At 48.4% G+C, this 17,532-nt stretch overlaps 8 protein-coding genes across 8 annotated transcripts; 4 read left to right on the top strand and 4 right to left on the bottom strand.

Annotated features, from left to right (window-relative positions):
• Positions 1–35: 35 nt before the first annotated feature.
• On the top strand, positions 36–1,396 carry EDB82DRAFT_187077 (uncharacterized protein). Its single transcript, XM_025735890.2, has 2 exons — positions 36–239; positions 289–1,396. The coding sequence occupies exon 2, from the start codon at positions 393–395 to the stop codon at positions 1,170–1,172; it is 780 nt and encodes a 259-aa protein (XP_025586551.2). The 5' UTR covers positions 36–239; positions 289–392; the 3' UTR covers positions 1,173–1,396.
• A 417-nt stretch (positions 1,397–1,813) lies between these two features.
• On the bottom strand, positions 1,814–4,041 carry EDB82DRAFT_186968 (uncharacterized protein). Its single transcript, XM_025735889.2, has 5 exons — positions 3,684–4,041; positions 3,223–3,625; positions 3,128–3,174; positions 2,453–3,072; positions 1,814–2,393 (listed from the first exon to the last, which is right to left on the bottom strand). The coding sequence occupies exons 1-5, from the start codon at positions 3,814–3,816 to the stop codon at positions 2,196–2,198; spliced, it is 1,401 nt and encodes a 466-aa protein (XP_025586550.2). The 5' UTR covers positions 3,817–4,041; the 3' UTR covers positions 1,814–2,195.
• A 551-nt stretch (positions 4,042–4,592) lies between these two features.
• EDB82DRAFT_186974 (uncharacterized protein) lies at positions 4,593–7,448 on the bottom strand. Its single transcript, XM_025735888.2, has 3 exons — positions 7,401–7,448; positions 7,061–7,317; positions 4,593–7,008 (listed from the first exon to the last, which is right to left on the bottom strand). Exons 2-3 carry the CDS (start codon positions 7,199–7,201, stop codon positions 4,699–4,701), a joined length of 2,451 nt encoding a protein of 816 aa, XP_025586549.2. The 5' UTR covers positions 7,202–7,317; positions 7,401–7,448; the 3' UTR covers positions 4,593–4,698.
• Positions 7,449–7,763: 315 nt separating this feature from the next.
• EDB82DRAFT_501048 (uncharacterized protein) lies at positions 7,764–9,294 on the top strand. Its single transcript, XM_025735886.2, has one exon. The coding sequence runs from the start codon at positions 8,258–8,260 to the stop codon at positions 9,212–9,214; it is 957 nt and encodes a 318-aa protein (XP_025586548.2). The 5' UTR covers positions 7,764–8,257; the 3' UTR covers positions 9,215–9,294.
• Positions 9,284–10,967, top strand: EDB82DRAFT_501047 (uncharacterized protein). The gene is made up of 2 exons (XM_025735885.2): positions 9,284–10,310; positions 10,365–10,967. Exons 1-2 carry the CDS (start codon positions 9,649–9,651, stop codon positions 10,705–10,707), a joined length of 1,005 nt encoding a protein of 334 aa, XP_025586547.1. The 5' UTR covers positions 9,284–9,648; the 3' UTR covers positions 10,708–10,967.
• A 50-nt stretch (positions 10,968–11,017) lies between these two features.
• Positions 11,018–12,749, top strand: EDB82DRAFT_537098 (uncharacterized protein). The gene is made up of 4 exons (XM_025735884.2): positions 11,018–11,343; positions 11,393–11,516; positions 11,569–11,737; positions 11,784–12,749. The coding sequence occupies exons 1-4, from the start codon at positions 11,135–11,137 to the stop codon at positions 12,701–12,703; spliced, it is 1,422 nt and encodes a 473-aa protein (XP_025586546.2). The 5' UTR covers positions 11,018–11,134; the 3' UTR covers positions 12,704–12,749.
• EDB82DRAFT_186900 (uncharacterized protein) lies at positions 12,700–14,382 on the bottom strand. The gene is made up of 2 exons (XM_025735883.2): positions 14,104–14,382; positions 12,700–14,053 (listed from the first exon to the last, which is right to left on the bottom strand). Exon 2 carries the CDS (start codon positions 14,011–14,013, stop codon positions 12,811–12,813), a length of 1,203 nt encoding a protein of 400 aa, XP_025586545.1. The 5' UTR covers positions 14,014–14,053; positions 14,104–14,382; the 3' UTR covers positions 12,700–12,810.
• Positions 14,383–14,791: 409 nt separating this feature from the next.
• Positions 14,792–16,512, bottom strand: EDB82DRAFT_525272 (Aldehyde/histidinol dehydrogenase; the record flags this gene model as incomplete). The annotated part of the gene is made up of 5 exons (XM_025735882.2): positions 14,792–15,377; positions 15,427–16,030; positions 16,085–16,261; positions 16,320–16,401; positions 16,477–16,512. 5 exons carry the CDS (start codon positions 16,510–16,512, stop codon positions 14,792–14,794), a joined length of 1,485 nt encoding a protein of 494 aa, XP_025586544.1.
• Between the last annotated feature and the right edge of the window lie 1,020 nt (positions 16,513–17,532).

The raw sequence follows: 17,532 nt of genomic DNA, 5'->3' as shown, positions 1-17,532 counted from the left end.
ATCTTTCCTACGCCATAGCCAAGCTCTGTGATTAGATAAATTTACAAACCCTTCTCCGCAAGCAAACACTCAGGTGGTTGTTTGACCACGGCCATCACTGCGCATCACTGACAACCCTTTAGCTGCCTAAATTATTCTGCGCGATCCATTCATCGAGTTTCCTCTTGCCCCAGCAATCATTTTATTGTATATCTCCCTCGCAAATCAGCTCACATTTTGCTATCACTAAACAAATCACCGTAAGGCAAGTCTGAAGTCTGGTAGTGAGTCATTACTGATATACTCTAGGACCTGCTACGATGGCCGCAAACAACCCTATCATTATTCCCGATGAGGACGAGGGTGAGCCAGCCTATGAGCTGCATGACCCTGGACAAGGCCGGGCATAAACAATGCGAGGAGTCCATCCCTACGGACATGCCCGCGACAGTCCACTGTCCCAAGATGTAATCCAACATGCCCTCCCGTTTCGTGACCACCGTCACGCTGGAACTACCATCACTGGTGGCGATGACCTGACACCGGAAGAGTTGTATGGTCTCGCATCCATCATGCAAACCACTGCCACCATGGGAGACTTTGAACGATTTCTGTTCGGTATTTTCGATGGTTGGACCTCGGCATCGCCCACACCCACCAACCCCGTTCTTCATGACCGATCGTCCAAAAAAACACGTCTACAAGTTGGAACCCTCTCGGAGGAGCACCCACTTAGTACCCGACAAATCAAGGCCAACAAAAGACAGGATCCTGAACGTCGAGCATGCAGCCCTGTTTACTTCGGCCTTAACATCAACCACGAGATGGGAGATGTAGATTGGTTTTGGTGTGACAGCCGCAATGTAGCTATCAACCCCCGTTACGTTTGTCTTGATGAAGGTCAGACCGAGATTACCATTCGTACACAGGCGATGCTGCGATACGATCACGCAGAGCGAGTCCGCATCCGGACATACAACTGCGCACTTTTGGAAGCTTGTGCCAAACGTATCGTTCAAAAGTGGGCGCACGCCTGTTCTTCTTTTGGATCGGTCATCGACGATGCTGACCAGCCTCATGATCTGCAACCTCTACAACTTGCAGGTCCATATGTAGAGGCCCAGAGCGAAGTCCTAGCTGAAGCATCACGACGCTGCATGGCGCTGCTGCAGGCCCAGCATTCGTATGCTTGATCTCCGTAGGGCCTGGCGCACAGTGAACATTCGGCTACATTATATGTAGGGCAAAGCAAAGGTTGAGGAGTGATTGACTGTATTTGCCAGTGTCGAGCTGCGAGCTCGTGATATTGAAGTGGTAGGGGGGAGAAAGAAACTGCTGTGCGTTTATAGCTAAGCAGGATTTTGTGGCCTGTCAAGGGGGTTGCAGAATAAGTAGAACAAATAACCATGGAGCAATCAAAGTATTCTGTCTCCTGGGAAAGTGATATTAATTTTCTGCAGTCTCGAGGTCTATGTGTCAATCTTGGAGTCTAATGTCAGCCATCGTGTACAATCTGTTCTTTGTCTCATGGTGAGTAACGCTGTTCTACAAATGATCAGTGTACCTGTGGAATCAGAGAATCGGAGAACCAAAGCACCCAATCCCTCTGGTTGAGATGGAAATATTTGTACTTCCTGTTTCTTCATTTCCTGAAACATACGCGAAGCTTCAGATCTTTCCGGGTAGTTGAGCTATCACGCATGGGTTCATCTCGATGGAAAGTAAGTTGTTACGGAGGAACTTCGTCCTTTATCGAGTTATCGACCTGTCTGGACAGGTCGGCCTTGTATTTGAAGATACTAAACATGTCGAGAAGGACTGGTCGTGTCTTGAAAGCCAAAAGAACATTAGAATTAAATATAATATTCCTATAAAGACCTGGTGGTGTATTGTTGACACTTACACTGCTCGCGAGACCGAGTACGCGGTGCTACATGCTGGCCAATTCTACAACATGTACTCCGTATCGAGCTTAATTCTTCGATATTCTGTCATCCATTTTCCGACGGCGTTTTGTAGCATGTAGCTTTGTTTTGTCCCGGCTTGTTCATTGTGTGAAACACAACTCACCATAGTCGTGCAAATACAGTAGCGCAATCCAGTTATCTTTATGCTTTATTCATTTCTTCCATCAATTCGTCATACACTATATCAACAAAAGTGCCGACTTTTTTCTTCCTCTATATCATCGCATATCATTTACCAAGTGATTTCGTTTATGCCTTCTCTCGCACAGGGAGGGTCTTCTCCTTCTTCTCGACCTTCTCGGCCTCCTTGGAGGCTTCCTTGACGAAAGGAAGGAACTCGGGCTCACCCGGGATGTACTTTCGCAGCACCTCGGGAACAATGAGACCCTCCTCGGTCTGGTAGTTCTCAAGAATACAGCAGAGTGTTCGCTCAGTAGCACAGAGTGTCTGGAAACTCCAATTAGCATATCTGTCGACACAAACAGAGATATAGATAGAAGACTTACAGCGTTCAGAGCATGGACGTATTCCTTCTTTCCACCACCAACAATCTGCTTGCCCTTCTTGGCACCGTGACGAATCTCGAGCTCTCTTGTCTGGTAGTCTGTGCAGTTGGAGCATGAAACAAGCTCCTTGTACTCCTTCTGGAAGGGGAACCATGCTTCCAAATCGTACTTCTTGGCAGCAGCGTTGTTCAGCGCGCCAGTTACGATGCCAACAACCTGGTAGGGGAGACCAAGAGACTTGTAGAACTCCTCAGAGTTGGCCATCATCTGGTCAAACTGGTCCCAGCTGTCATCGGGACCACAAAGAACGAACTGCTCGACCTTCTCGAACTGGTGAACACGGAACACACCCCAAGCATCACGGCCGTGGCTACCAGCCTCCTTTCGGAAGCAAGTGCTGTAACCACAGTACTTGATGGGAAGCTCGGCAGGCTGAATCCACTCTTCGGCGTGGAGGGCGGAAAGGGGCTGCTCGCTGGTGGCGATCAGGTATCGGTCAGACTCGGAGGGTGTAGGGCCTTCAGAGACACGGTACAGCTCCTCGTCGAACTGAGAGAGCTGGGCGGTCTTGGCCATCTGGTCGCGGTTGAGCATGAAAGGGGGCTGGTTAGGGGTGTAGCCTGCGCGCAAAATCGTCAGCAAATAATAGTTGGCAAAAACTCGAGCATCACCTACCCTTGTGGAAGAGGAAAGAGGTAGCATAGTTAACAAGGGCCAGGTTCCTGTCAATGTTAGAATAATGCCGTTATCTTCCTCGCTACCCAACTCACAAGAACATTCCGTAGCCAGTCAGGCAGTAACCTCGGTGGCCTACTAGCTTGACACCTCGGACTGGGTCGTATCCTCCAAGTCGCAGGAGCACATCGTGGTGGGAGAGAGCGGCTTGCTTGGTCTTGTCAAAGGTCTCGGGCGCCCAGGTTCTCTCGATGGTGTTGTTGTCCTCGTTCTCGCTGACGTGTACGGAGTCGTGGACGTAGTTTCCGACGAGCTTGGCCTTGACCTTGAGCTCAGCGTTCTTGGCCGCAGCGAGCTCCTCCTGGACCTTCTTCTTCTCTGTCAACTCCTCCTTCTGCTTGAGCAGGTCGGTCGCATCCTCCTTAGCCCTCTTCTTAAGTCCAATCTCCTTTTGGACACCATTTATTTGTGTACCGATCTGAGTGACGCCGTACTGGGCTTGGAAGAAGTTAGTTTTTATTCTTTAAATCGATTATGAAATTGTTCCGTGACTCACTCTTTCGCGCATCTTGCCAAAGGGCAATAACCTCGTCAACGAGCTCTACAGGAGCATGTCGGCGACGCTGACTATCCCGAATCTTCTCGGGGTTTCCGCCGCGCTCCTCAATGAAATCCTCAATGTCCAACATCTTTGCGTTCTGTAGCGTTGTGTTATTCGTTCGGTCTTGTTGGGCTCAATGGTGGATTTTTTTTATCAGCGTTGATAGCCCAAGAAGGAGGGGGAGGGGCAATTGATCGGATCACCTGACTCAAATGGAGGGGCAGTTTAGAGGTCAAAATACCTGCCCCTGAGGTGGGGGCATCAAATGCAGTTATACGCAAATGTAAGGAGGAAGAATCATTATCACTAGATCTTCTTTATACTGTATTTGTTTTCTCCATTAATTTTTGTTCGCCTCATGACTCAATAGCATTGATTCCGGTGTTTGTATTCAATCCCAGAGTTCCCTGTTCTAGCTGTCCAGGGTAAGTCGTTCAGGTGTAAGACTCATCCGACTCCATCGGCAATGAGTCAAGGCAGTATTGGAGCAGGGTTGATCAAATCGTCGAGTCTGTCAAGCTTCATTCTTGGATGTTTTCATGGAATGGTCCGTAGTGACTCGACATATGTTACACGAGCAGCGGGTAAGGAGAAAGACAATAGAAGCATTCATTGTCAGCGATGAACAATCTGTCATCGCTGAAGTACTACAGCCTCACATTAAGTTATTCACACACGTCCGCATAAGACGGATAAAACCTGTCAATACTGGTGACTATATCAAGCCAGATAAAAACAGACTGCATCTATATAAGTAATCCACAGAAACCGTATCATAAACAGTGAGCCTCGAGGAAATTGAAACAACGAGAATTGCACACAACAAGCAACCTTTAGTAAAATGTGCTGAACAGGCCACGTAGTTCATTCTTCCCAGTGTCGATATTAATCCAGCTCCCTCCACATCATATGCCATCGCCCTGCAATAATTGGCGCTGCATCGCCACTATCAAAATGTGATTCTTCCGAATCAACACTCATTCGCAGCATCACCACTTGGCATCGAAACCGAATACTCAAGGCGTAACTTGACAGACTTGCCCGGATTCAAAGCAACATCCCATGAGACCTGTCCATACTTCCTCAGAGATGCTGTCGCTTTGCCCCAATCCTTATCCTCTACCGAGTCACGTCCAGGAGCCCCAGCTGGCTGACTAGGCCCTTCGACTGTGAGTCCACGAGGGCTCGACATCTCAACACGCAGGTGATCGTCCTGGGAAACTGGAATCTGATCCAAAACAAGCACATTGACTCGTTTTCCGGCAGTAACACGAGTGTTATGCACCGTGACAGTACGGACATAGACAGAACTGTCTTCCTTATTGAACATGCCACTCGTGCTTCTCCGAACATCAGGCTTGGGATACACGATTCTGATCGAAGAGTCCACACCCAAACTGAGAGTAAACTTCTCACCAGGGCTGCATCGAGGAACCTTGGTCTGTCCCATGAAGCTCCCATCAAGCATCAAGCTGGCTGGTCCATGTAGAAGCGTAAGTTTGCTGCTATTTTCGAGCTTGGCCTTGAGATAGGCTGCTGGATGGTACTTTGCCACGACAGTATGGCTGAAAAATACGTTGGAGAAATGAAGACGAGCAACGCGTTGCTTTGAAACGGTGAACTTGGGGACCAGGGTTTTGAGACCGGGTAGATCGAACGTTGTTGTGAAGCCTGTCTCTTCAACAAGGGAGTCCTGGAACTCGAGAGATGGTTGAGGTTCCGGTTTCTTTGGGTCCTCGTCAAACAAAAACGCGTCAAAGTCGAAATCATGCAATCCATCGCCCTGAAATTGCATGAATTGCTGCATTTCCTGCGGTTGCTGTGTTTGAACACCAGAAGGCGGGGAAATCCCCTGCGAGCTCGGCATCGGCTGCACCTGTTGTTGCCGCACCTGATGCAGTTGCTGTTGTGTCGCCCGTTGTTTCTGTTGCATCGCTTGTTGTTGCCGCTGCATCTGTTGCTGCTGCATCGCCTGTTGTTGCGCACGTAGTTGTTCCCAAGGTGCTGGGGGCAAAGAGCTGTTCTCCTGTCTGGCCATCATCATCCTCTTTTGGTTCTGCTGCTCGAGTAGCATCAGCTGCATTTGGTAATCCGATAGGGCATGGCCACCTAGATCGGGAGTGAGACCAAACATTTCTCTTTTGAAGTGGTCCTTTGGCGGTCGCGTCACCATATTCTTGTTGCGCCAGGAGGTCTGCTGCATTCGCTCTGCACTGCTTTCAAGAACACCACTAGAGCTAGATGCCGATCCCCGTTTACCCAGCTTGATTCGCCAGGGTGCTAGGATAGGATTGGACTCGTCGAGACTCGAGGATGTGGCCTGAGAGGTGGATAGGGTGATCTTACAGTTCTCCCAGGTCTCAGATGTGGTATTGTGAATACTAGCATCAAAGCAAAGAACACCCGTGGAAGTCACGGTTGACAATTGCATGTTGTAACTCGGTGTCCAGAAAGCGGAGTCGGTCACATACGACAGAACCAGATCGCACGAGGACGTTTGTTCTATATCAATCGTCTTGCTTCGAGGCCGTTGGACCAGCTCAATCTCGCTAGACACTGACTCTCGGCGAGACGAGGCTGGTGTGTAAGAGGAATTTACCTCGAGCTGAATGTGTACAGTGTAGCAGCATTGAGGCCAGCAACGAGCACGCTCTTCACGGATGCGTTTCTTTTCCTTGCGTTGCTCCTCGAGTCGTTTCATGCGCTGCTCCTGCTTCTTCTTGACAGCCTTCTGAATTTTGGATTTTGTTTTTGATTCTTTCGCTCGAGCCTTCTCTGCAAGCTTGGTCAGGCGCAATTGTTCTTTTATGGCGTTGTTAATAGCTTCCGTGACTTCTCTTTCCTGCTGCACACCAATCAAGCGTTCTTTGAAAGCTTTCATGTGCTCTGTCCTGTAGACTTCGAGCATCTCACTAATGTTGATGCCTTCTTTTTTCTCAAGGGAATGTGAATACACGTCGAGAATTTTGATACGGTTATCAGCATTGCCGACGATTTCCCTGGCCCTCTGTTGTTCGTCTCTGAGCTCAATGAGCTTCATCTTGACTCCCAGAAGGGTCTGGTCTTGAGAGACGTCTGGAAGCTGATCATCATCTTTACCATCTTCGCTCTCAGATTCATCCTCGTCAGAGTCAGGGTAGACTTCGTCAAAGATTTCACGGTTAGGAAGAAACTCGACGCTGATACCAGTAATTGTAGCAGCCCCGCTGCCTTCCACCATGACAGAGTGTTTGTCAATAGTAGGGCTTAAACCAACAATCGATATTTCATTGATACCGGGCTAACGTGGTGTGAGCGAAGAGATATGCATCTGCCATATACGCTTGACTAACCTTTAGAGGGACATTCTTGATCTCACGCGTGACTTGAGCTTGAGTAGGGAAGAGAGTAACGGAACGGGTACCAAGGTCGCGAATTTTATATTCGACATTATGGCCAACATCAGCAGCAAAAGCCGAAGGTAGGTCGTTCATGATGGGCAGCTGGGACAAAAATGGGACGATACTAGGGGCAAGGGAAGGGCTTTGATGGCGAACGGGACGACACAGATATATATCAAAAACACAGAAGACGAATAAGTGGTCTTAGGCTGAGAGCCAGGATGGTCTGGATGAGTTGAATTGAACGGTATAAGAAGGATGAGGAGGAGGAGAGGAGTGATATTGAGCGTACCGAAATTCAGGACATAAGAGGGGGAGGACGAGATACTTATACTCGTCTGGGTGAGCCTTTATGTAAGGCAACCGTAAACCCCCAAGTAGCCTTTCCCATTGAAATAGAGTGAGATCTCAAGCAGAACATTGACGCGGACACTAACAAGAAGCTACACAGCTTACAGAGGGTAACTGAGCGAGAGCAAGAGGAATTGATAGAAATTGATTATCTCAATAGAATAAAAGAGGTATATTTTGTATAGCAAAGTGATATTTGGATGTATTCGGTAGAAACGGCGGACTAGATGCCTTGTCTCGTATTTGGGAAGAAAAGAGAGAGTGAAAGAACGAAAGACTGGAAGTCGGAAATTGGTGGGGGAATGTCTCTCCCAGACCTGCTGATTCGTCTAGACGCCTAATTCTTATGCCTGAGACTTCAGGTATCGCGATGGTCGGCCGCCAGACTTGATAGAAACACCAAGCCATGCTTCGGAACTGATGATGTTAGGTGGTATCAATTAAAAGGAAACCTCTTTAAGTAATTGAGTTGTGGTTGTGTCGATGAAAAACGAAGCATATCCTGTACAGGATCACCCTGTACCGTCACGTCCAAATTCGAGTTACCAACCAAAGTTTATAACCGACTCATGTGATAAATAGCAATCATTAATATTGTGAGTGTTTGAGGAAACGCGGTTTGTGTTTGATGGTTCATCTAAACTTGTGGCGTGGCATGACCTTACTTTGCTTGGCTTGCTTGCTTTTTGTGTAGCTGGGTAGGTATACATGGCAATCAACATGAACAAACTTGACGGGACAAGAGAAGCCCGGCAACTATAAGATGCCCATAACATCATAGAATTTCTTATAGCTATTATGTACTTTACCTTGGTCGAAACTATTGATTCCAATAGCATGTCAGGACAGAATTATGTTCGTGAGCAAACTAGCACACGATCTCGCACAAGACGTCGTGGACTTCATGCGGCCATGTTTCGCAATATGACCTACGACGCCACAACTCGAGCGATATACGGCCTTGCTCAGCCTGACTCTGATCCCTCTGTCACAGACACGAGAGAGCATGTTGACCCACTGCCTAGATCCCAACCTCCGCGACGAGATGCCAATCCAGCACCCGATTTTGAAGCAAGAGGCCAGGATAGAAGACAGGACAACATCATCGTCCAATTGTACGATCTCGAAGCTCAGGGTGGCAGATTTGGACAAGTCGGAGAACGATTCAGCATTGACCAGAACTTGTTATTCGCGTTCTTGCCCCGGACAAGAAATGCAGTAAGAAGAGGAACCCTCAGGTTGGGGAGCTTCTTCATGCCTCAAGACATGGCGCTACATCCGCCGCACATCATCCACCAGGCATTGCACTTTCTGTTTCGCCACCTTCGAGACTTTTCACGAACTGGTGTAATTGACATGTTTGGTGTCGCTGAGCTGGAAATCGAAGACGACCCAGCTCGCGACTATGCCGTAACTCGCTGGGCCGGCATGATGCATGCCCTGTGCGTGGTACTCGACAATGAGCGAGGACTAGGATGTTCAGACATGCTTTTGGTCGAGATTCTAGACTTTTTCGAAGGCCTCATCCGTGATGTTCACAACATTCTGGGTTGGGATGAGACGACTATTCTCTTTGAAGCCTTTGCCGGCATTTTCCGCACTGGACGACCAGATTTGACGCGACAGGTCTGTAGAATCTGGGAACGGTTCGACCCTGAGGTCCAGGATCAGCTTTTACGAGACATGAGACGTGCATTGCCTGTCGAGGGTATTGATGGGATGGCACACCGCATGTATAGAGCATTAGGATATTAGTCAAGTCAGCTGCCATCAGGAACAGAAACGACGAAAAGAGAAAAGGAATAGCCTATTTAGCTTTCAGTAGTTGCTAATAATATCACTCACTTGTTGCATATCTCACTCCAGTCCCTATTCTGACCCGTCTTCCGTCTCCCCCAACCTCGTTATTCCATTCATCACCCCACATGCGCGCCCAACCTATGCCTATCCTTGCTCGTCTGAGCGTCATGGGCTGGCCTCTTTTATTCAGCCCAGCCTCTCTCTCGCCGATAAAGCCAGCACGCACATGCATGAAAGGGTAATAGTCTACTTTTTTCTTACCTGAATACTTTAAGCTAAATTTTCGCCTCTCCTTTTGCGATCATCTTTGGGCCTCAATATCATCCCCTTGTTAGGTAACACTGCCATTGACATCTTTGTTCTGTCTCTGCTGAGAATAAGCGCCCATCATGGATGAATCTCGCAAGTCAAACAAGTCGCCTCTTCGATCTCTGGATCCTCAACCCGTCCGCAGTCCTTCTCCTACGCGAGACCGGGAGCGCGAACGTGATCGTGCTGATCGCGATCGTGGGTATGAGCGAGGCCCAGAGAGAGCAAAGTCATATCCAGGCCCTGAAGCTCAGTACGGATCTCAGCAGTTTGGCACTCAAAACTTCAATGCTCAGGACTACTACCGACCAGGCTACAACCCTCAACAGTTTGAATCGCAGTATAACCCTCAGAATTATCCTCCTGTCAGCGGCCCTCAGACTGGACCCAATGATCTCCCAATGCGCCCGGTATCTGAGTCCTATCTCCCCAATCATCCCGGGACCATGGCCAGCGCAATCAAGCCGCCTCATCAGATGGTACCTGCTAACATCCCGGCTGACTTGGGAGAGCTTCGGGAACTCCGAACGAATTGCCAGTTCAATCTGCGAGAATACATAACCTTGCAGCGCCAGCGACGAAGTGGTGATGCTTCCATGTCCGCTTATGAGCTTGAAACTCGTCTTCGCAATCAGACGACTTTTGTCTTGAATGACTTGAGGGTTTTGCAAAGTGAGGTGCGTAGTATCGCCAAAGAAGCCGAAAACCATCGCTGGCGAAGATGGATCGTCGGAGGAGCCATGTAAGTGTTTAGCCCTCTGAACTGACCTTTTTTAAGGGCTAACTGACCAAATAGTGCCACTTTTATTCCCATGATCCGCCGCTTCTGGCGCCGAAACGAAGACGACGAAGATTCTCAATTAGCAGCCAACGACACAGAGTATGCCTTTCAAAAGTCAAAGGGTCTTCTCGATCATATCAAGAGCGGCATACTTGGCAAAGGCCGCTTCGCCAAGCTGGCCTTCCTCGTGTTTGCCGTGCTGTTTGTGTTTTCCAACGAGGTGTCTATCCGTGTCGCCCGAACTGTACAGAAGCGAATCAAGAAGCTTGCTTCAAGAATCGAGCAAGGCGACCCGGATATTGATGACAAGGACATGAAGACTCTTGAGGGCTGGCGATGGAGGGTTCTTCTGTGGTAATGATTGATGAGATTCAGAGTGGAATGCCGTACATAAGACGATGACACGATTTCAACGACGCCGACGCGATTTCATTTGTTTTGTTCATGATTGTCAAGAATATGAATGTATATTTCCTTAGTGTATTTGGGTCTTTGTTTGAATATAATGCACCCCTTGATGAGATTGTTTTCGATGATGGACAACATGATTGTTCCGAGGTTGCGACTTCTAAAGTGTCGCTAAATTACAAGGCCTTTCAGTGCCTATCTATATTCACATAATAGGTTCTTACGTGCACCGTGACTGCCCTGAGCAAACTCATCATTTTCATCAACCTCTCAAAGATTAATCGACGTCAAAATTTACACAGACCTACCAGGGAAAGTGTGAGGATGCGCACTTAGTACCGTACAATTTCATCACTCATCACTCTCAGCCGTCAAAGATGGGTGAAAAGAGGAAAGCTTCGCAAGACCTTGCGGGCTACAGACACCCTGTCGACAATGGTGATACGAGCCGACCAACAGCCACGAACAGTACCCTGACAGGCCCGGCGAAGGATGATGTAGCTCGAGATCGTCACTACGCTGAACTATATGCCAAAGCACCCGATTTCCAACAGCTTGCTCTCCAAGATGCAGACTTTGCACGATTGTAAGTCTCCCATAATCAGACTTGACAAGCCGAGCTAATATAACACTAGATGGAATCAGCACAAGACTGACTTCTTCAACGATCCAGAATGTGTTATGCAGTTGACAAAAACACTTCTCAAGATCGACTTTGGATTGCAGCTTGAGCTTCCCAATGACCGACTGTGCCCACCTGTAAGTTTCTGCTACTACTTTGACGCGTCTTCATATCTAACGCGTCTTATAGGTCACCAATCGAAACAACTACATACTTTGGTTGAAGGGTCTTCTTGACACTTCTTCATACGAAAAGCAAGCTCGGGATGTTGTTGGCTGTGATATAGGCACTGGCGCAAGTTGTATCTACCCGCTGCTGGGTTGCACAGAGCGCAATACTTGGAACTTTATCGCTACAGGTAAACCATCCGGTCGCCACAATCAACTTTCAACTAACAAAAACAGACATCGACCCCAAAAGTCTCGAGTATGCTCGCAAAAACGTGACTTTGAACAATCTTGACGAGAGGATCAACGTTGTTCAGCGGGAAAACACAGACAGTCTCATCCCACTAGATGATCTGAATGTTCACCGTATCGCATTCACAATGTGTAACCCTCCCTTTTACAAATCCGAGCAAGAGCTTGTTGAAAGCGCCGAGAAAAAAGCATTCCCACCCTTTACGGCTTGCACAGGCGCCAAAGTCGAGATGGTGATTGAAGGTGGTGAAGTCGCATTTGTTGGGCGTATGCTCAAAGAGTCTCTCGTCCTTCAAGAGCGCGTGCAGTGGTACACATCCATGTTCGGCTTCCGCACGAGCCTACTCGCATTTGTGCGTAAGCTGAAAGAGAATAAAATCGACAACTACGCTGTGACGGAATTTATTCAGGGAAGCAAGACAAAACGCTGGGCTGTTGCGTGGAGCTTTGGAAGCATGAGGCCAAGTCAAGAACTTGCTCGCATCGCTGGGGCGACATTTCCCAATAGTGATCAACCCGAGATTACAGAAGAAATGGTTGCGGATTTACCTTTTCGTGGCTCCGTCAGCGAATTCGCAGACCAACTCCGCACTGAGCTTGGGAAGCTTGACTTGATCACCTGGGAATGGGACGCTGATAGACTGGAGGGTACTGGCCGAGCAGCCGGTCGTGTCTGGGCACGAGCTTGGCGGAGAATGAAGCAGAGAGGAGAGGTACAAGATGCCAATTCTGAGACAGCAGAGTGCGTCTTTGGTTTTAGGGTGTCTGTGCGGTTTGAAAAGGATTCCATCTCGGTCAGTTGTCGATGGCTAGAGGGTCACGACCCAGTCACATTTGACAGCTTCCGCGGACATCTAAAGAAGACTGTCAAGTCTATCTTCATTCGAACGAGCCCTATAGTGTAAAACTTCACGTAGGCAGCACTAGTACCTGTATAAGTACTGTATGATAGTAATATTAATATAACAGGCGAACTAGCTTGTGTTGACATTTGTACCCTCTTTTGATGCATCTAAGCTTTGATCTTTGTCCGAAACTCTGCAAGAGCAACCAAAATCTCTGCCGTGGTCTTCCCCTTTACTAAGGCATCTCTGATAACATTTTGTTCCGAATCGGGAGCCATGTTTTCGCTCTTCGGTGGGTTATTGTCAAGATTGGTCGGGAAAGGATAACCTTCTCCAACAGCAGAGACGAACATTTCAATCTCGTCGCTCAGCCCGTGTTCCTTGTAGGAGGAGGACAAAACATCCCATGTACTCTCCACCAAGGGTAGCGCATCAACTGTCTCCATTGGTTTTCCAAAAGCACTGCTTATCTGAAAGAGGTTCACAAGCCGATTGACATCCACAGATTTGTTCTCGCCTGCTGCATGAAACAGGGCTGGGTTGAACCATAAGCCATCGCCTTTCTTCAGTGGGAGTGAGATATAGTTGTCCAGAAAGAATTGGTTAAACTCGGGAAGGCGGTACGCCATATACCCAGGAGCAAAGGCTTGGCTGAAGGGTAATAGCCTTGTTGGGCCGCTCTCGAGAGGCATGTCGACATGTGCCACAGCGCCTTGTAGAGTCAAACACTGGCTAGCAACTTGCATAGCTCGAGGATATCTTCCACAACTTTCTGCGGACATGAAACCCAGATGATAGTCGCGGTGGGAAACCTGTGGTTGTCCTCCAGGCCGAACGTTGTTGACTTGAGTTGTGATGCGGTATCCGGGACCAAGCCATGAAGCAAAAATGAGGTCGAGGTAAGGGTTTGAGAAGTATCGGAAGAAAGACTCAGGATCTTGGAGGCCGTGCTTACTGAACGAGTTCCAGATTCGATCATTCTTGCCAGCACTAGCGAAATGGTCGCCGGCTGTTTTTGCGCTCTCACTTTCTTTTTTGATGATGTCGCCAAAGGCCGCTGTTGATTTATTGATCACGTCCAGGTCTTCGTAGAGATTGGCAGTGACGAAAACACCAGGTCCGTACAGAAGGACCTTGTACCATTCATCCTGAAGAGCAGACTTTTGGTCTTCAGTCAAGGTTGAGTACTCGGCAAGATTGTAGATGGGGACGTTGCACTGGATGTCCTCTGCGAGTGGGTACTCTTCGTTGGTAGCGTTTTGGGAACAAAGCGATTCAAATGTATCTAGCAAAGGGGTAGTTGATTGTTTGAAAGTTCGTTCTTGGTCTTGTTGCGAGAGAAACTCGGTGTTTGTATGATTGATAGTCATGATGGTGTATCGTTGTGTTGCGATGAGGAAGGATAGAAGTCTGAGTCTGGGGTTAGTTCAATGCTCGATGGGAAGCCAGTCAAGAAATACCCAAATTTCGGCGAGAAATGCGAAAAGTCAAGAGTACGTCTGACGGCTATTCAGAGACGGTGTTTCGTTCTCATGCAATGATTTGGTGTAATCCAATGATGCGAGCGATGCTTCAAGGCAGCTTATGCAGGGTAGGCTGAATAGAAGCGAATAATTTAACCATAGCATAGGAATGGAGCCAATGGGATGTCCAGGATCGAGATCGAAGACAATCATTTTCTGAATGAGTTCTTCTTAGAGACCAACATGCGGGGAGAATAAAGATAGCCGTTAAAATATGTCGCTATGGAACCTCGTTGGTTACTGGTGACACATAGAAAGGCTCTGGTGGTTCCGAGCCAAAGCTATCGCATAACTGTCTATAAGCTGGTGTATTACATGAGTTACCAAATACCCATGCAATCAGTTAGTAGTGTCTAGAATCACTACCATCACGAGGAGGGAAAACGCACAGGTGCAGATCAAATAATCTTTTGTGTAAAGATATCCAGCGTTTAGAACAGAGGAAATATGGCAACAATTAAAGCAATTTTACTGTTTTGTATTTTGGGGACCGTATATAGTACTGATCCCAATCGTTATCCTATGAGACCTTTCGCCTCGTCATTATTGATCATGGCTAAATAGACAAACTCCTCCATTTTTTTCTTTCGCATCTTCTCTCGTTCCTCGTCATGCAACTCACACTCTAGATGTTGAGGTTGCCAATGGTGATGGACTTGATGTTTTGGTACTCAGCCATACCGTACAGACTGCCCTCCTTTCCGTAACCGCTCTCCTTGACACCACCGAAAGGAGCCTCAGCAGCACTGATCTTGCCTGTGTTGGCACCAACCATACCGACTTGCATCTTGTGGGCAACACGCATAACACGGCTGATGTCCTTGGAGAAGAAGTATCCGGCAAGACCGAACTCGGTGTCGTTGGCCAGACGGATGGCGTCCTCCTCTGTGTCGAACTCGAAGATAGGGGCCAGGGGACCGAAAGTCTCGTCCTTGGCGACAGCCATCTCTTGTGTCACGCCAGTAAGGACTGTGGGTTGGTGGAAGAAACCGGGGCTGTCGGGGGTAGAGCCGCCGGTAGCGACCTTGGCGCCCTTGGATGTGGCATCGGCAATGTGCTCCTTGACCTTGTCGACGGCGGACTTGTTGACGAGAGGTCCTTGGGTGGTGGTCTTGTCGAGACCGCCGCCCATCTTGAGAGCGTTAACCTTCTCGACAAGCTTGGCAGTGAACTCCTTTGCAACGCTCTTCTGGACATAAAGTCGGTTGGCGCTGTTGAGTGTTAGTAATGTGATTATAATTATGGTGCAATTTGACTTACCAGACACAAGTCTGTCCAGAGCATCGGAACTTGCAGAACATGGCGCCCTCAGCAGCAAGGTCGAGGTCGGCGTCCTCAAAGACAATGAAAGGAGCGTTACCACCGAGTTCAAGGCTGAGCTTCTTCAGTGTTCCGGCAGCAAGCTTAGCAAGATACTTGCCAACACCAGTGGAGCCAGTGAAAGAGATCTTCTTGACGAGAGGGTTGGTAGCAAGCTCGGTAGCAGCTTGACGGTCGCGAGTGGGCAGGACCTGGATAGTAGCAGGAGGAAGACCAGCCTCAATGGCGAGCTTGGTGAAAGCGAGAGCGGAGTAAGGAGTCTCGGAAGGGGGCTTGATGACGACGGAGCATCCAGCGGCCAGAGCGGGAGCGATCTTTCGGGTGATCATGGCGGCGGGGAAGTTCCAGGGGGTGATGATGCCGCAGACACCAACAGGCTCCCGGACCGTCATGAGTGTCGTATGAGGAGCTGAAGAGGGGATTGTGACGCCGTAAGATCGTGTAGCTTCCTCGGCGAACCAAGAGATGAAGCTGGCAGAGTACATGACCTCTCCGAGAGCCTCAGAGTAGGTCTTTCCGTTTTCGAGAGAAAGGATCTTTGCGACTAGATATCCTTGTTAGTATTATGTTGAAGCGAGTGTTCATACATGTTACATACGATCCTCTTGGTTGGCGAGAACCAAGTCGTACCACTTCCTCAACAGAGCACCTCGGCTGGCGCCAGTTGTGCTATCAAAGTACTTTGTCTGGGCGACGTCGGCGCTCTTGATGGCAGTTTGGAAGTCCTCGAGGGCGCAGTTGGCGACTTGACCGAGGACAGTGGCAGTAGAAGGCTCTAAGATAGGGTTAGCTTGTCAATGGCATTACTGTACTCATGATGAAGCGTTACTAACCAAAAACATCAAACTTGTTCTCCTTGGCAACCCATTGGCCGTCAATGAAGGCATCCTGGATGAAAAGGCTCTTGTCCTTGAGCTATTGAGCGTCTCATGTTAGCAATCAAAGCTCTTGACGAGGGGCAGTCGAGATCATGACTGAGGGGCAACATACGCCAGAAATGACCTCCTTGTGGTAGTTTTCGGCCATGATGATGATTGTTTCGTTTCAAAAGGATAACTAAGATAACAGGAGAAATGCGCTCAAGTAGTGAAACAAAAGATCAAAGAATGGAAAGATGAAGAGAACAAGAGAAGGAAAGAGAGCTTCCGGTCAACGGATGTCTCGCGAGTAAATAAAAAGTCGAGGATCCACGACAGCTCTTAACAAAACGTCACATGGACGCGCTAGAAAACCGGGTCGAGTATGCTTAAGCCGTCGCATTGTGTCCATAAAGGTCGATTTCGTTTGAGTCAAGGCCAGTCATGATGAAGGAAAGGACCCCATGAATATGTAAAGCCGGGGCAGTGGAGGGTAGAAGACGTGTGTTGTCCGCTATAAGTCACCAAAAGAACCGCCCAATTCGACTGTACAGACCGGATCTCGGTTCCGGTCCAAAGTCGATCAACCGGCCCGGAGACAGCAAACGGCTCCGGTAAAACTCAAAAGAACGGGAATTAGATCCCGGTTTCGTAAAAACCGGGAACCGATGCTGCAGATTTATTGCTGTTTATGGTATGGTTTGGTGCTTCGACGGCTTTTGGGGTGGATGAGGGTCTGGGGAAAAGTGTGGAGATGGTCAGTTTCTGGATGCCTTCTATTCTCATGATGAGGCAAGGACGCCAACGAATTTGTCATACAGGGTTAAATTGTCATGACAGAGTAGGTTGATTCTGGATCGCAAGGCTCGGGTCTTGATAGATAAAGTAATAGTGAACTATGCAGAGGTTGGTCAGTGCGTATTCTGCGAGGTTGAAAGGGCGTTGCTTTGTTCTGTTTTCGACCTCAACTAACTCGATGATCATTCTTTGTGGAATCAATGATAGAACAGTATGATGGCGAGCGAAAAGTTAGAGCAATCATAGAACAAAAAAGAAACCCTTGTTCGACATCAGCTGAATGATGTTTCTGGGAGACTTGAATCGCACCTTCGTACTTTCCCACCACCATGACAGTATTGAAAACTTACCCTTCTTACCCTCAATTCTGGCAGATCCCGTTCAACTTCCA

The sequence above is a fragment of the Fusarium venenatum genome, assembly GCF_020744135.1.
Source record: "Fusarium venenatum strain MPI-CAGE-CH-0201 chromosome Unknown EDB82scaffold_2, whole genome shotgun sequence".
NCBI lineage: Eukaryota > Fungi > Ascomycota > Sordariomycetes > Hypocreales > Nectriaceae > Fusarium > Fusarium venenatum.
The sequence above is the reverse complement of the archived record's forward strand: the minus strand, read 5'-3'. Positions and strand labels throughout refer to the sequence as shown.

What these genes read in the sequence shown, in the direction of transcription:
- EDB82DRAFT_186974 (XM_025735888.2), bottom strand. Translation starts at nt 7,201, where the DNA reads ATGAACGACCTACCTTCGGCTTTTGCTGCTGATGTTGGCCATAATGTC. An exon ending in TCAAGAATGTCCCTCTAAAG is followed by an intron (nt 7,009 to 7,060) that starts GTTAGTCAAGCG and finishes ACACCACGTTAG; the next exon opens with CCCGGTATCAATGAAATATC.
- EDB82DRAFT_537098 (XM_025735884.2), top strand. Translation starts at nt 11,135, where the DNA reads ATGGGTGAAAAGAGGAAAGCTTCGCAAGACCTTGCGGGCTACAGACAC. An exon ending in GATGCAGACTTTGCACGATT is followed by an intron (nt 11,344 to 11,392) that starts GTAAGTCTCCCA and finishes ATATAACACTAG; the next exon opens with ATGGAATCAGCACAAGACTG. An exon ending in ATGACCGACTGTGCCCACCT is followed by an intron (nt 11,517 to 11,568) that starts GTAAGTTTCTGC and finishes CGCGTCTTATAG; the next exon opens with GTCACCAATCGAAACAACTA.
- EDB82DRAFT_501047 (XM_025735885.2), top strand. Translation starts at nt 9,649, where the DNA reads ATGGATGAATCTCGCAAGTCAAACAAGTCGCCTCTTCGATCTCTGGAT. An exon ending in TGGATCGTCGGAGGAGCCAT is followed by an intron (nt 10,311 to 10,364) that starts GTAAGTGTTTAG and finishes CTGACCAAATAG; the next exon opens with TGCCACTTTTATTCCCATGA.
- EDB82DRAFT_186968 (XM_025735889.2), bottom strand. Translation starts at nt 3,816, where the DNA reads ATGTTGGACATTGAGGATTTCATTGAGGAGCGCGGCGGAAACCCCGAG. An exon ending in TTGGCAAGATGCGCGAAAGA is followed by an intron (nt 3,626 to 3,683) that starts GTGAGTCACGGA and finishes ACTTCTTCCAAG; the next exon opens with CCCAGTACGGCGTCACTCAG. An exon ending in CTCTTTCCTCTTCCACAAGG is followed by an intron (nt 3,073 to 3,127) that starts GTAGGTGATGCT and finishes TTTTGCGCGCAG; the next exon opens with GCTACACCCCTAACCAGCCC.
- EDB82DRAFT_187077 (XM_025735890.2), top strand. Translation starts at nt 393, where the DNA reads ATGCGAGGAGTCCATCCCTACGGACATGCCCGCGACAGTCCACTGTCC.
- EDB82DRAFT_186900 (XM_025735883.2), bottom strand. Translation starts at nt 14,013, where the DNA reads ATGACTATCAATCATACAAACACCGAGTTTCTCTCGCAACAAGACCAA.
- EDB82DRAFT_501048 (XM_025735886.2), top strand. Translation starts at nt 8,258, where the DNA reads ATGTACTTTACCTTGGTCGAAACTATTGATTCCAATAGCATGTCAGGA.